Source organism: Tupaia chinensis, unplaced genomic scaffold, assembly GCF_000334495.1.
Source record: "Tupaia chinensis unplaced genomic scaffold, TupChi_1.0 Scaffold000383_1, whole genome shotgun sequence".
Lineage (NCBI taxonomy): Eukaryota > Metazoa > Chordata > Mammalia > Scandentia > Tupaiidae > Tupaia > Tupaia belangeri.
In genome coordinates, this window is record NW_006159885.1 from 1,706,955 (window position 1) to 1,722,493 (window position 15,539).

At 39.1% G+C, this 15,539-nt stretch overlaps 1 protein-coding gene across 7 annotated transcripts in view; it reads right to left on the reverse strand.

The window, feature by feature from the left end:
- The window catches only part of LUC7L3 (LUC7 like 3 pre-mRNA splicing factor), a 29,464-nt gene that overhangs the window by 7,137 nt on the left and 6,788 nt on the right, over positions 1-15,539 (reverse strand). For 5 of the 7 annotated variants that reach the window (XM_006153613.2, XM_027773862.1, XM_006153614.2 and 2 more), the window contains exons 2-9: positions 9,881-9,947; positions 6,848-6,887; positions 5,738-5,882; positions 4,330-4,404; positions 3,100-3,204; positions 2,196-2,357; positions 1,541-1,824; positions 26-186 (exon numbers count right to left, since the gene is read on the reverse strand). In XM_006153613.2, coding sequence (XP_006153675.1) covers positions 26-186; positions 1,541-1,824; positions 2,196-2,357; positions 3,100-3,204; positions 4,330-4,404; positions 5,738-5,882; positions 6,848-6,887; positions 9,881-9,947 — 1,039 coding nt within the window. Of the gene's footprint in view, positions 1-25; positions 187-1,540; positions 1,825-2,195; positions 2,358-3,099; positions 3,205-4,329; positions 4,405-5,737; positions 5,883-6,847; positions 6,888-8,726; positions 8,845-9,462; positions 9,656-9,880; positions 9,948-15,539 lie in introns of all 7 variants that reach the window. The other 2 variants (XM_027773863.1, XM_027773864.1) reach the window with 2 other exon arrangements.

Sequence of the window (15,539 nt, forward strand, 5' to 3'; positions counted from 1 at the left end):
TGACTCAATTCACCTATAAACGAACCTTTCTCCTTGGATTTTCTATCTTGTTCTCTATCCCGACTTTTGCTCCTGTGCTTATATGACTTTCGATCCCGGCTCTTTGATCTTCTTCGATCCCGACTACGAGATCTATGTTTTCTTTCTGATCTGTCGAGGCTTCTGCTTCTTCGACGATCTCTACTTCTTAATAATTTAAAACAAAAGAAAAGCAACATCAGCTCACATTACAATAAGAAAAGGCCTTGAAGTAAATACTGCTGAATAATCAACAAGATCATGCAAAACTTACCCTCAAAAAGCAACTGAATAGAACCCATTATTAAGACATATTTACACTAGAAATCTTTTTTTTTTTTTTAAAGAACTATTTTATTTTATTAATTTTAATTTGAACAGAGAAAAACAGAGTGAGAAAGAGAGAGAGAAAATGAGAAAGCAAGCCGCCAGGTCCGGGACACAAACCATGGTCAGTCATGTGGCAGTCCAGTGCCCTCAACCACCATGTAACCTGCCGGCCCCTACATTAGAAATCTTAAGAATCGGGGACGGTAGGTAGCATGGTGGTTGAAGTGCTGGACTGTCACATGGCCAATCATGGTTTGAGTTCTGGACCTGGCAGGACTTTCTTTCTCCTGCTCTCTGTATGTCTCTGGTGAGCACATGTGCCCTGTAGCAAATTATAAAATAATGATGATAAATAAAACTAAATAAATCTTTTTTAAAAACGGGGAGAACCAGCAGATGGCATAATGGTTATGCTGCTGGTCTTCCATGTGGCCCACCAGGGTTCGCATTCCACACCTGGTGGCTTTAAGTTCATGCTGGATGCGTGTGTATACACGCCCAAAATCCCAGGAGAAGAGACTGCAGTATGGGGGGGGGAGGTGACTTCTCACTTTCTATTTCTGTCTCTCCAGCGAGCACATGTGCCCTATGGCAAAAACCTCTCTTTAAAAAAAAAAAAAGAGGAATCTTAAGAATCAAAAACCAGGGCTGGTAGGTGGCATGGTGAAGGGTGCCAGAATCCCAGGTTACATGGTAGTTGAGGGCACCCACATGGCCAACTGCAGTTCAAGTACTGGATCTAGCACTTTGCGCTTGCTCTTGCTCTCTCTCTCTCTCTCTTTCTCAGGAAAATTAAAAAATAAATAAATAGGGGCTGGTGGTTAAGGGCGCTGGACTTCCTCCTGGCTGACCGCACGGTTCAAGTCCTGGACCTGGTGGCTTTCTGTCTGTCTGTCTCTCTCTCTGGTCAAATTAAAATAAACGAATGAATAATATAAAAAAGAAGTAGTGGTAGTAGTCATGTGGTAGGTTGACTGCCTAAAAAGATAGTGTCAAACCTCCCAGATAGGTGGGAAACAGCAAAATTGCCTTAAGGATGAGCCCACTTGCTAACTCAACTCTCATAATTCATCCTAGCACTTAGGGATATGCAAAAGCTTCCCAAACACTGATCCAGTGAGTAACACTGGTAGTTACTACTGTTCACTCTGTATTCATGAAGAGCTAGACACTGTCTTCCAAGTTTATATACCTGCTTCTCCTCCTTTCTCTACTTCGTGATCTTTTGTGGTCGCGAGACCTGCTGCATCTTCGGTCAGAAGTTCGGCTTGAGTGCCTACTTCGTGAACGACTTCTCTTTCTTCTTTCTCTGTCTCGAGCCCTTTCTTTTTCTCTTTCTTCCTCTTCTCTGCGTCTTTTCCTTTCTCTTTCTTCTCTTTCTCTCTCCCGCTCTTTTTCTCTTTCTTCCCTTTCTTGCTTCTCCTTTTTTAGACGCTCATCACGATCAGGTTCTTCAGTTCTTTTTCTTAACTTTTCCTAAGGAAAATAAGATTGTATTTTATACAACTGTAATCTTAAAGTCACTGTAAAGCAATGGTCACCTAATGTGAAACAATTTGTAGACCAACTTATAAAATTCGGTGCAGGAATTCTAACACCATGCATATAACACGAGATAGCATTACCTAACTAAATCCTTGGGAATATTTTCCCCAAATTTCTGCCATTTTGGAGGGGAAAATGCAAAGTGCTTTCACAGCTTAATGAATAGCAAAATAATAATGAAAGGTTTATTATCTCCATGTAACCAATTTTTTATCTATACTAAAATAAATCTATTTTTATCTGTAGCTACTTATGTAGTTACTTTTAGTGATGGCTAAAACATATATTCAGAAGAAACTTACTTTCAATTCTTCTACAGTAGCTTTAATTTTGGCATAGCCCATGTGTTGTTTTCCCATCAAATGGTCATCGACCCGGGACTGTGCATCTCCTACTATTAAAAAGGCTCCACACACTTCACAAACTTCCATTTGTTTTTCTTGGGCAGCAAAACTTTCAATTGTCTGAAATGATTAATCAGTTATTATAGATAGAAGTACCTGGCATTTAGAACAGACTTCTAACATGTATGAATTACTATTTCCCATTTCCCCAAAGACATAATAGCGAATGACAACTACCCAACTTTTAGAGGAGGAAGCATGGCAACAGCACAATCATATGATCCCAGATACCTTGAGGTCCATGTAACTATTGAACACCTAGACCACCCTGAAATATTTAAACTACCTTTTAGAAAGCTATCTATTTCCAGGACAGCCCTGTAGCCTAATGGTTCAAGAAGCAGATCTCATATGTGATATGTATGGTTCAAATTCTGCCTCCAGGGGACTCGGGGTACTTTCACTCATTCTCTCTGGGGTGAGCACACATGCCCTCTGGCAATGAAAAAAAAATTTTTTTAAGTGTATTAAAAAAAAACAGATTCAAAGAACATTATTTATGATTTAAGGCAGGATTAGCAAGCAGGAAACCAAAGGCCTGTTTTTGTAAATAAAGTTTTACTACAATAAAGTCACACCTATTTATTATCTGAGGCTGCTTTGATAACAGAAAGGCAGAGCTTAGTAACTGTAGGGAACCTGTGACCAACCTGATATATCTGCTGTTCAGCCTATTAGGAAAAAGTTTGCTGACTCTTAATTTAAAACATCAGAAACTATTTCCAGAGGTCCTTACACAGGAATAGAAAACAAGTACTTCATAACGACAAGGTTAGGTAATTTAAAATGGATCATTCCTTACCGAGGTTGTGGATCTAAGCAATTCTCTCTCTTCTTTTAACTGTTCTACTAATTTCATCATTCCCTGGGCTTCTTCCACCTTTCCTTCAGATCCTAATTCTTCAATCTAAGAAGGGTGAAGGGGAAAACAGTCAAGACTTTCTTCAAAACAATTTATTTTCTTTTCTCCCCACACCTCATTAGCATTTAGTAATGACTTTGCATCTTTCTGTTTGGTTTTGTTTACTGAGAGCTCTTTGTGTTTAACTTACCTTTGTGATATTTTGCAGTTTTAATAAAATGTAACTGATGTGAAATAAAACACTATTTTTAAGGTACACGATCTATTAAGTCTAGATACATGCATATGCCCTTGAACTCATCACCACCATCTAGATAATGGGTTTATCTATCACCCCAAAATATCCTCCTGCTTTTTTTTTAATACCTCCTCCAACCTAGGTCTCAAATATAAACCCAGGCAACCACTGATCTGTTTTCTGTCACTATAGTTTGTACTTTCTAGAAGTTTATAAATGAAATCGTATAGTTTGTATTACTTCATTGATCCAGCTTCTGTCATTCAGCTTAATTATTTTAAGATCCATCCATATTAGGGCTGGCAGGTGGCATGGTGGCTGAGGTGCTAGACTCCCACATGGCTGACCATGGTTTGAATCCCAGATCAGGCAGCTTGCCTTCTCACTCTCCCTCCCCGTCTGTCTCTTTCTGGTCAAATTGAAGAATAATAAAGAACAGAATAGAATAGAAGTCATCCATATTGTTGCATATAGTTAATTCCCTTTTATTATTCAGTAGTATTCCATTACATGGATTTATCAAAAATTATATTCATTCACCTGCTGATGAACAAACTTGTCTCTAGTCTGGGAAATTGGGGGAGAGGGGGACTACTACAAATAAAACTCCTAGGAGTGTAATTGGCTCACAGTGCTTTTTTAACTTAAACAGATGAATTGTTTTTCCAAAGTGGTTGCACCAGCTACATCCTCACCAGCAGTGTAGGACAGTTCCAGCTGGCCCAGATCCTTGCCAACATTTAGTGTGGTCAGTCTTCAATTTTAGCTATTCTAACAGGTGTTAAATAGATATCTCATCATGGTTTTAATCTGTATTTTCCTAATGATTAGTAATCTTGAACATCTTTTCATATGTTTATTTGCCATCCTTACATCTGCTGCATAAGTGTCTGTTCCAAGTATTTTCTGACATTAAGGTACACAAGTCTCACCTGCTGCAGGAGTACATCGATTTTGTCTGTTAGAACTTGAATTTTTTCTTCATTTTTGCCCGTGGGGCCAGCTGCCTATCGAAGACAATAAAATTGTATTATCAACAAGTAATAAAGAAATATCCAAACTCATACACATGACACCCATATTTCTATTAATTAAAATGTTTGATTACAAGTGTAGTAATTCATTTCATCTTTCATTTCTGTTAGACAATTACATATCTTGTTAGGTACTTATACATAATAGAAAAACCCTGATTAGCAAAAACTGATGTTATGCTTAGATTAAAGGGTCAATTGGTGGCATGGTGGTTAAGGTGGCTGGATCCCATGTAGTCAACTGTGAGGTCTGAGACCCAGAGCCAGCAGCTTAAAAAAACATGTCATGTTGGGAACCAGCAGTTAGCGTAATGGCTATGTCACTGGACTCCCACGTAGTCAACCGCGGTTCACGTCCCAGACCCGGTGGCTTCAAACTCATGCCTGACACGTGTGCATGCATGCCCAAGATCCTGAGAGGAGAATGGAGGAGAAGGGACTGCAGCGTGACCATCCCCCCTGGGGTGTGATTTCTCACTTTCTGTCTCTATCTGTCTGGCGAGCAAGCGCACGCGCCCTATAGCGAAAACCTCTCCAAAAAAACAAACATGTCATGTGCATGCATGCCCAAAATTGCAAAAAGAGGGGGAAATGGAAGAGGAAGGACCGAAGCCTAACCATCACCCATGATGGGTGCTTTCTCACTTTCCCCTTCTCCTCCTCCTTCTGGTGAGTACACATGTCCTCAAGCAAATCATAAATAAATTCAACAAAAAATCTTTTAAAAGGCTAAAAAAAAAGTAAGTTTTGTTATTCTAAAAGATCAAAATGATGAATGGAAAACGAGTTTCAGTTCCAGCCCTGTAGCACAGTGGTTAAGAGCTATGTACTGGTTGGGGTCAGTCAGTGGTATGGTGGTTAAAGTACTAGACTTCCACATGGCCAACTGTAGTTCAAGTCCTGAATCTGGTGGCTTGCTTTCTCACATTCCCTCTCCCTTCTCTCTATTATGTGTGCACATTCCCTACAGCCAATTTAAAAAATAAATAAATAAAATCACTTAAATAATTGGGGGAGGAGGGGAGCTATGCATTGTGAACTAGATCCCACATAGCTGACTGTGGTTCTAACCCTGGCCCAGTGAGTGGATAAACACGAGGCCCATGTGTATGCGGGCTCAAAATCCCAATGGGAAAGAGAAATGGACAAATGAGATTTGACACAACCACGCCCTGCTTTTGTATATGTGTGTGTGTGTATATGTGTGGGCGGGGGCAGGGAGGAAGCTTTAAAAATTTTAGGGAGCTTCTCTGGGTTTCCAGACAACAAGGACCCTCTACAAAGTCTGAGTTTGTTTCATACTTACTCCAGAAGACTGCTGGTTCTGAGATAATGCCAAACGAGCATGACCTCGTCTGATTCTACGTTCTACTTCTGCAAGTAAACTCTGTAAGTATCGCAAAAAATCTCTCTCATAGCCAACTTTCATGAAACGAGAACTCTTCTCATACCTGATAAAATAAAAACAAACAAATGCTACTTTCCAAACTTTAACTCATTACAATTCACATACTGTCTTAACTGCCTCAAGGAGTATTATATTTAGGCTGAAGAGCCAACCAAGTACATATGAAGCCTACTTCTGGTTGTCCCTCATCCTGCTGACAGGAAAGCAGTACACAGCATTATGTTTGGATAACATCACAGATTCTACATGAGAGTCTGGGGGTTTGACCACCTGTACCATTATACTAGATCTATGATCCTAAACCCAACAGTCTCCCCTTTAATATCAAGGCTGTTAAAAAGCAAATATGGGGGCCGGCAGGTGGTGTGGTAGTTAAGGGCACTGGGCTCCCACAGTGACCACGGTTCAAGTCCCAGACCTGGCAGCTTGCAGTCTCACTTTCTCTCACTTTCTCTCTCTCTGGTCAAATTTAAATAAAGAAATAAACCTAAAAAAATTATTAAAAAAAAAAAAAAAAAGGCAAATATGTATGAGTAGACTGTAGTGTGGTGGTTAAGGTAGCTGGATCCCATACCACTGACTATACAGTTCAAGACCTGGACCAGGTGGCTTGGAAAAAAAAAAAAAAAAAACACTGCAAGTGTGTGCCTACAAATCCTGAGAGGAGGGAGATATGGAAAAAGGACTGCAGAATGACCATTCCCCACACTGAGTACTTCTCACTCTCCCTCGCTCCTGGCTTTCTCTGTCTCTCTCCAGCAAGTATGTGTGCCCTCTGGCAAATTAAACTTAAATTTAATTTAAAAAGCAAATGTGATACAGAAAAAAGGCTTGGTATGACATACTATTAATGCTGAAACCACATAACTTTCTTATCCCCAGCCACTTCCTGGACTTCTAGCAGACATTCACTTACTTTAATTTCAGTTATTTTTCCAACCCTTATCACCTTTAAACCAAATAATAATGAGGGAGTAGGGAGAACGACAATAAATTGCAACAACTTACTGTTTTCGTAGGTTTTCATCATGAATTTTCTCACATGGACCTGGGGAGGAAAATGAGAAATATGAATGTATAAATTATCTGTGGCACTGCATTAACAATCTTTTCTTGTCAAAAAAAGAAGTCATTTTTATTAAAAAAAAAAAAGTCCATTTTATCACTGAGTAGTCTGTAGACACCTAAATCAATTCCCCACTAAACCACAAAGCATCACGCTCAATAGTACATGGAAATTGGTTTCCTTAGTCTTCAGGGCCAACACAGTAGAGAATAACTAAATGGTAAAAAGAGAAGGAAGGGAAGGAGGGAAGAGGAAGGAAAGAAAGGGATGGAGAGGAAAAGGAATTCTTTCTTATTACCATTTATAAAAAATAAACAAAAACCTGATTGGATTGACTGGTCTAAATCACCACTGACATTATTTTTAAACAGCTGCATGTAAAGTCAAATAGCACAAATGAGCACCCTAGTTGTACATCCTTTCCACCTCCAAAAAGCAACCAATTTTAACTTTTTGCTATTTCTTCTGGAATTTATCTCCATATTTTTAGGTTTTATGCTTATTTTATTTTTCCTTGATTTGCCAATTTTAGAGATCCAAAATTTTCAGTAAACAATTCAGTGTTTACACTTTGGCTATGCATATGCTGTTTATTGTAGGACCAAACATAAGGTGATTGTAACACTTCTGACAGGCTTTTCCCGAAATTTTTTCATCTGTTTAAGTTTTCTATGTCTCTTATTTCCAAATTCTCCAACATGTCAAGTCAGCTATTTATTAAAACTATAATACTAATTTTCCTTAGAGATTAAAATACATCAGATGTCTTGTTTTGTTTCCGTGAATCTTCTGTTTTCCTTCAATGTGGAATGCTTATTTTCTAAGCTCACTATAAAGTTTTCATCCTGAAAATTTCCTTTCCTGCTCTGCATTATACATAGGTCTCTAGATCTCAGTTTTCTCTTCTCCTGTTTTTATGCCCATTTTGGTAGAGCTTCCTGAGAAAATGTCCATGGAAGATGAAGATTGCTGAGGAAATACACTTTAACCCTCATACTTTGATATTTGTCTATACAGTCAACCTAGGCAAAAGTATTATTTCATTTGGAACCCTGAGGATGTCCCTCCAATGTCTTCACACTTACTGTGCTGTTACTGACAAACCCCAGGCCATTCTGATTCATAATCTTGTCACCTACACACACTCATCTCTAATGTTCCAAAATTTCACAATGGTGTGCCTTGGTATGGATCTTTTTAATTCACTGTGCTGTTCTCTTGAAGGACCCACTTAATCTAGAGATTGATGTCCTTCAGAACTGTTATTTTTTCTTCATTCTTTCTTTGATGGTTTCCTCTTTGGTTTTCTCTGGAACTACTAATCAGCTAATTAGAGTTCCAGGACTGACAAATTCTTAAAATTTCTAATCTTTTCTGTCCTATTGCCTAACATTTCAATAAATTTCCTGGACTTCCTTTTCAAATCTTTCCAGTGATTTCATTTCGAATTTCTCCAGTTCTAATTTCTAACAGTTCTGTTTTTCAAAAACTCCTTTTTATAAGTATCCTATTTTGATAGATGAAGTTATTTTCTATTTTTCTGAAAATACTAAATTTAGTTCAAACCTAAAAAAGAGGGTTTTCCTTTGATCCCCCCATTATTTCTAATTCCGTAAGATTATATTTTTGCTGTTGGTTTTGTTACTCTGTTGTATTAAAAGTTTTCTTCAAGCTTGTCTGGATGGTGTTCCTTGGCAGGCAACTGATTTTTAAAATCTGACTGGAAGTTGGTATTGGCAGTCTGCCAACTAATGTGCTTTACCATAGGAAAATCAGTCAGTGATGAGACTTCCTTTTACAAGATTCCCCAAGGGTCAGTACCTGTAGAGATCACTTCTCTGGAACTGTTCACTTTCTCTAGAGAAGAATCTTCTTCTCTTCTGCCTGGGGAAAAGCATCTGGCTGTATCCTTCTAGGAACATGGCAGAGGAGAACCCTCCTATTAAGAATATAGACTCATTTAATCTCTTTGACAGTCTCATATTTACTCACTATTGCCTTGTGCGTGTCTGAATTCAAGATGTACTCTTAGAGCCCTAATGTGCTTGGAATGCTTCAAGGCAAACGTGTGTAATGAATTAATGTATCTAGAATGATACTAGTTACGTACCATCCTAGAGAATTAAGAAAACAATCACTCAATTTTTATATTTTGTGGTTCAGATGAACCAGTCTCTCTAGTCCAATTTCTCCAGAAAATAACTCTATTCTTCTGGGGGGTAGGAGTGGGAGAGGTAAGATCAACAGATGCACAGAACCACCTAGATTAGTGGGTTGGCACAGAATCACCTAGATTAGTGGCTCTCAACCATGAGTAACTTTACCCCCAGGGATATTTGGAAATGTCTGAAGACATTTTTGGTTCTCACAACTGGAGAGTGTTAATGGTATCTAGTGGGGAGAAGCCAGGGATGCTGCTAAACATCCTACAATGTACATGATAGTCCCCCCAAAACCAGCTCAAAATGTCAACAGTATCAAGGTTGAGAAACCCTGAGCTAATCACTAATCTCTCTCGTTTTTCAGCCCCATGACTCAACCCTGCCTTCTGTGGTACCTGGTGCCTCCAAATCCTGAGCCTGTCCCGAGTTCTGCTGATCAAATACTTGCTTCTTTTTAGTATCACCTTCTGCAGGCTTTTAGGATACTTGTTTCTCTGCTCTGTTGAGTTTGCTGTTATTCCTCCATCCACTTGGCATCTTCCAAAAATCTGCTGACATCTCTAATGTTATCTCCTCTTCCATTTACATCTTTTTAAAATTTTTTCATTATAGTAGAGTTTTGGGAGGGAGTGGAAATAGACATGTATTTTAATTAAACCACCATGTTTAACTAGACTCACATTTATCAACATATTTAAATATCTAAGCCAAGTAAGAAATTACTTATCAGCAAATCTTTAAAGAATTTTTTCCAGAATTATAAAGAACCAGTTTTTAATCATAAATTTTTAGTTACATAGAAAATTCACTTACCAAGATCAGAACGAGTATTTGTGAACAATTCCGCAGGACAAAAACCACAGAGATAATATTTACAAACCTAATGAAAACAAAACAAAACAAAACAAAAACAAAAACAAGGTCACTTAACTTTTAAAAATTGTTCAGCTTACAAACCATATTAGAAGAGGCAATAACTGTTCTCATTTCTTGGTGTATGTATCTTCCAACTAAGTAAATATAGGAATTATTTCATGGGCCAGTCCCATGGTCTAGTGGGTAAGGGAGCTAGATCCCACATGACCAAGTGCAGTTCAAATTCAGATGCAGTGACTTGAAAGCTGAGCATGTGTACATGTGTGCCTCAAATCCCGACAGGACAGAGAAATGGAAAAGGGATTGTGGTGTGACCACATGCCATCAAGGGGTACTTTCTCCTTTGTTTCTCTCTGGGGGAGTGCAGGTACCCTTTGGCAATTAAAAGTAAATAGAAAATATAGGCCAGCAGGTAGTGTGGAGGTTAAGGTGCTAGATCCCACATGGCTGACTGCACAGTTCAAGTTCCAAACCCAGCAGCTTGAAGATTACTCCAGGCATGGGCATGCCTGCCAAGATCCCAGAAGGATGTGGTAGTTGAGATACTGGACATGGCCAACCGCAATTCAAGTTCCTGTGACTTGCTTTCTCACTATACCCTTCCACCCCGTTAGCTCACGTGCCCTATAGCAAATGGAAAAATAATAAAATTAAATAAGTAATTATTTGTTTAAAAAAACTTTAAGCTTTGGGGCTGGCAAGTGGCATGGTGGTTAAAGGCGCTGGACTCCCACGTGGCCAACCGTGGTTCAAGTCTCGGACCTGGTGGCTTGCTTTCTCACTTCCTCTCTCTCTCTCTCTGATCAAACTGGAAAATAATAATGATAATAATAAATAAAGTTAAAATAAAATAATTCTTTAAAAAAACTTTAAGCTTTGAATAGTTATTTTTTCAAATTATTTCTGAACTTTCAGTGCTCATAAGATTTTAAAAAATACTTTCATACTTACTAAAACATCTATTAATCTTTGCTTTCATTTTGAATGTATCATACTAAAATACCAATGCCATACTCACTTTTTTTTTTTTTGGAGAGGTTTTCGCTATTGGGTGCATGTGCTCGCCAGACAGACAGAGAGAGACATACAGACAGAAAGCGAGAAATCACCCCTCAAGGGGTACGGTCACGCTGCAATCCCTTCTCCTCCATTCTCCTCTCGGGATCTTGGGCACGCACGCACACGCGCCCAGCGTGAGTTTTAAGCCACCGGGTCCGGGACGCGACCCGCAGTCGACTACGTGGGAGTCCAGCAACATAGTCATTACGCTAACTGCTGGTTCCCTGCCATACTCACTTTTTTTTTTTAAGAACTATTTTATTTTAACTTTATTATTATCATTATTATTTTCCAGTTTGATGGGGGGGGGAGGGAGAGAGAGAGAAAGAGAGAAAGCAAGCCACCAGGTCCAAGACTTGAATCGAGGTCGGCCATGTGAGAGTCCAGCGCCTTTAACCACCATGCCACTTGCCGGCCCCTCATACTCGCTTTTTTAAAAGTATTTATTTTAGAACTTCTTTTATTTGTGGGAAGGCAAACAGAAACTGAGTATGCTACTTTTCCTGTAGCGTAATCTTTCAGACTATTATCCTTGGTTTCTCAGGTCCAACAGTTATTTAATAAGGTTCACAGAACTGCGTTTAATAAAAGTTACTGTCAGAATCTACCATAATCTATAGTAGAAACTGTGTGGTTATATAATAATTTCAAAACTTAATTTAGTGACTGGCCCTCAGAGATACTAGGCATCTTACCTACACTTCAATCATTTTAGGTAGTGAAATATCATATAGTACTTCCTACTGAAACAACATGTGAAAAGACATAACAGCATATAAAATAGTCAACCTAAGTGAAAACTGGTCTGCCTAGAGAAGCAACATAGTAGAGCTTGAATCTTGGACACCACTGTCTGGTTCAGAACCATAACTTACTAATTTTGCCTTCGTTTTCTCTTATTAAAAAAGGAAACAACTGGACTGGCCCAGCGGCCTAGTGGCTAGGGGAGTCAGATTCTGTATGGAAATTATGCAATTTAAATCCCAGACCTGGTGGCCTGTACAGTACGCTGGACACCTGCGCATACATGTCCAAAATCCCAACAGGATAGATAAATGGAGGATCATGGAATGACCATACCCCTCTGGTGGGTGCTTTCTCCCTCTTCACTACCCCCTCTGGTAAGTCCACATGCCCTCTGAAAATTAAAAAGGGAAAAGGGCCAAGAAAGTTAAGCGTTGGTAGCAAAAGTGGTAGCTTACTGAATTGCAAAGCTAGAAGCCACAAGACCAAGATTCCAAGTAGACCTGAAACTCTCCAGGCAAGCAAGCCCAAGATCCGAAGAGGACAGAGGGCTAAGGAAAGGGAATTACAGTATTACAAAACCCTGTGGAGGATGCTCCCACCTCAAGAAACAAGGTTTAAAGAGAGGAGCAGGTGGCGTGGTGATTAAGGTGCTGGACACTTCCATATGGCCGGCCATGGTTCATGACCCAGACCTGGTGATTTGCTTTCTCATTTTCTCTCAAAATTAAATGAAAAATTCTTAAAAAAAAAAAATAACTTTTTTTTTCAAAAAAGGAGAAAAACTTCATAGTAGAGTTATGATCAAACTACATTTGTTAAATTAGGATAAAAGGACAAATTAACATGGTTTCCCAAAAATCAAGTTAACACACTTGTCTGTGGGCTAACAAGGAGCTACCTAATTATAGTTCAATCACCAACTCTGAAAGGAGAAAACTCAAGATCAGCCACATGACCTGCCCTAAAGGCCCTCACCTACTTAGAAAATCCATACTAGGATCCATTTTCACAATCCAGTTCCATGTGCTCTTTCTACTCTTCGGCTTCCTTAAGAGACACTGACTTACCAAATGTAGATCGCTATTATCCCAAAATGTAAGCAGCCGGTATAATTACCTCAAAAAACTCTGAGAGTTTATTTTTATTATCAGTACTGATAAATTCATTTGTAGCACCCAAATATATACATATCTGTTTTCATATATCCTTGTTAATATTTTTAGTTAAACATCTTCAACCCCAGGAAAGAACTAAAGTAAGCAGTCCAAGTAGCTAAAGTATGCTGGTTAAGTAACAAATAATTTGATGTACCATTAAATAAAAAGGCAGTATCTTTATAGATTCCAAGTAAACAGGCCCATTTCATAAATAAATCATAATATATTCAATATCTATTTCTGATCATCTAAATACTGGCAAAATAACTCATGGTGTCAATCTGCTATTTAATGACAGGGACTTTTGTATAAAGTACTACTGTAATACTCCCAACTATCACATACACTTGCTCATTTAAAATCTAGAACACCTGAAAATTTTGTTGCTTTTTTGAGGGGAGGGGAAGAGAGAGAGAGAAGTAAAGTGAGAAATTAACCCCCAGGGGATGGCCAGGGATGGCCATACTGTAATCTCTTTTCCAGTCTCCTCAGGATTTGGAGCACACAAGCACACTGGCCAGGGTGATTTTCAAAATTGTCCAGCCAGTCATGTGGGATCTAGTGTCTTAAACTCCACGCCATTTGCTGGTTCACACCTAGAAATTTTAATAGTGAAAAAGAATCTGTTTCTCTGTAGTCTTTCATCATTCCCACCATTAATAATTCTAACTACAACAAACTAGAATAAAAAGTTTTTTTTCTTTTTAGCTGAAAGAGTTGATCATCTTTTTCTTTAAATAAAATAAAGGGTGGTGCAGAACCAGCAGGTGGAGTAGTGATTAAGACGCTGGACTCCCGCATGGTCGACTGTGGTTCGAATCCTGGGCCAGGAGGCTTGAAGCTCACTCCAGGAGTGTGTGCATGTCCCAAATCCAGAAAGGAATAGTGAAGGAGAAAGGACTGAGGTGTGGCCATCCCCCCAGAAAGGAAGCTTTCTCTCTCTCTCTTCATCTCTCCGATGAGTACACACATCCTATAGCAAAAATCTTTCTCCAAAAAAATATATATACATACCAGTTCTTTTATGTCCTTGTTAATATTTTTAGTTAAACATCTTTTGGGGGAGGGATGGGGGAGAGGTTTTTGCTATAGGGATGTGTGCTCGGGCGGGCATGGTGGCGCCTGCCCTAGGGCATGTGTGCTCCCCGGAAAAACAGAGACAGAGAAACAGAAAGCAAGAAATCATCCCCTAGAGGGGATGGCCACACCCAATCCCTTGTCCTCCATTCTCTTCTTGGGATCTTGGGTACTCGCGCGCGCACACACACATACACACACACACACAGCGCGTGAGTTTAAGCCACTGGGTCTGGGACTCGAACCGTGGTCGATTACATGGGAGTCCAGCGACATAGCCATTACGTCAACTGCTGGTCCCTTTAGTTAAACATCTTAAACTATACCTCCAAATAAATAAGATTCTAGGCCATTCATAACCTAAGGTAAGGGATTCAGATCCCACATGGCCAATAGATGTTTAAATCCTGATGGCTGGGTACTGTGCATGCATGTCCCAAATCCCAACAGAATGAAGAAATAGAGAGGGACTACAGCATGTACACATCCCGGGGTGGAGGTGGAGGATTCTCTCACCCCCACCTATCTCTGGTAACCCAAAATTCCTGCTTTCTGGTCATCCTTTTTCATGCCTTTAATTTTATTACATATACTTTTATAGTCATGGTTCACTCTCTCCTATTTCTTGCCTTCACAAACTTTTGGCAAAATTTCAATGTTCAATTTTTCACAGCAGCCAGGTATTAATATTAAGCATCTCGGTCCTTCTTGGAATCCTTCAATTGTTTCCCAGTATAATTAAGTCCAAATTTTTAATGAAGCTTATTTTAAAAAAAAAAATCAAAATCAGCAGACTGAGATAGAACTGAAAAAAAGTTGTTCCATTTACCATAGCCACAAAAAGTATAAGATGCTTAGGGATAAATCTAACTAAAGAAGTTAAAGACCTCCACAAGGAAAACTATGAGAAGATAAAAGAAATTGAAAATAACACAAAGAAGTGGAAGGACATCCCATGTTCCTGGATTGGAAGAATTAATATAATCAAAATGGCAATTTTACCCAAATTAATCTACCTATTTAATGCAATGCCAATCAAAGTACCAGACACATTCTTCACAGATCTAGGAAAGATAATCATAAAGTTTGTCTGGAATCATAAAAGACCCTGTATTGCCAAAGCAGTTCTGCACAAGAAGAGTGGAGTGGGCAGCATCTCACTCCCTGACCCAAAAATATACTACAAAGCTGTGGTAATCAAAACAGCATGGTACTGGCACAGGAACAGACAGGTGGACCAATGGAACAGAATAGAGTCCCCAGAAATGAATACTCAAACATAGAGTCAACTGATTTTTGACAAGGGGTACCAGTCAATTCAGTAGGAAAAGGAAAACCTCTTCAGCAAATGGTGCTGGCAAAACTGGATCTCCACTTGCAGAAAGATGAATCTGAACCCCTACCTCTTATCTCTGACAAAAATAAAGTCAAGGTGAATCAAAGATCTAAATCTAAGACCTCAAACTATAACACTGCTCCGGGAAAACACCGGGGAAAATCTGGGAGACACTGGGGTAGGGAAAAACTTCTTAAATAAGACTCCCAATGCCCAGTCT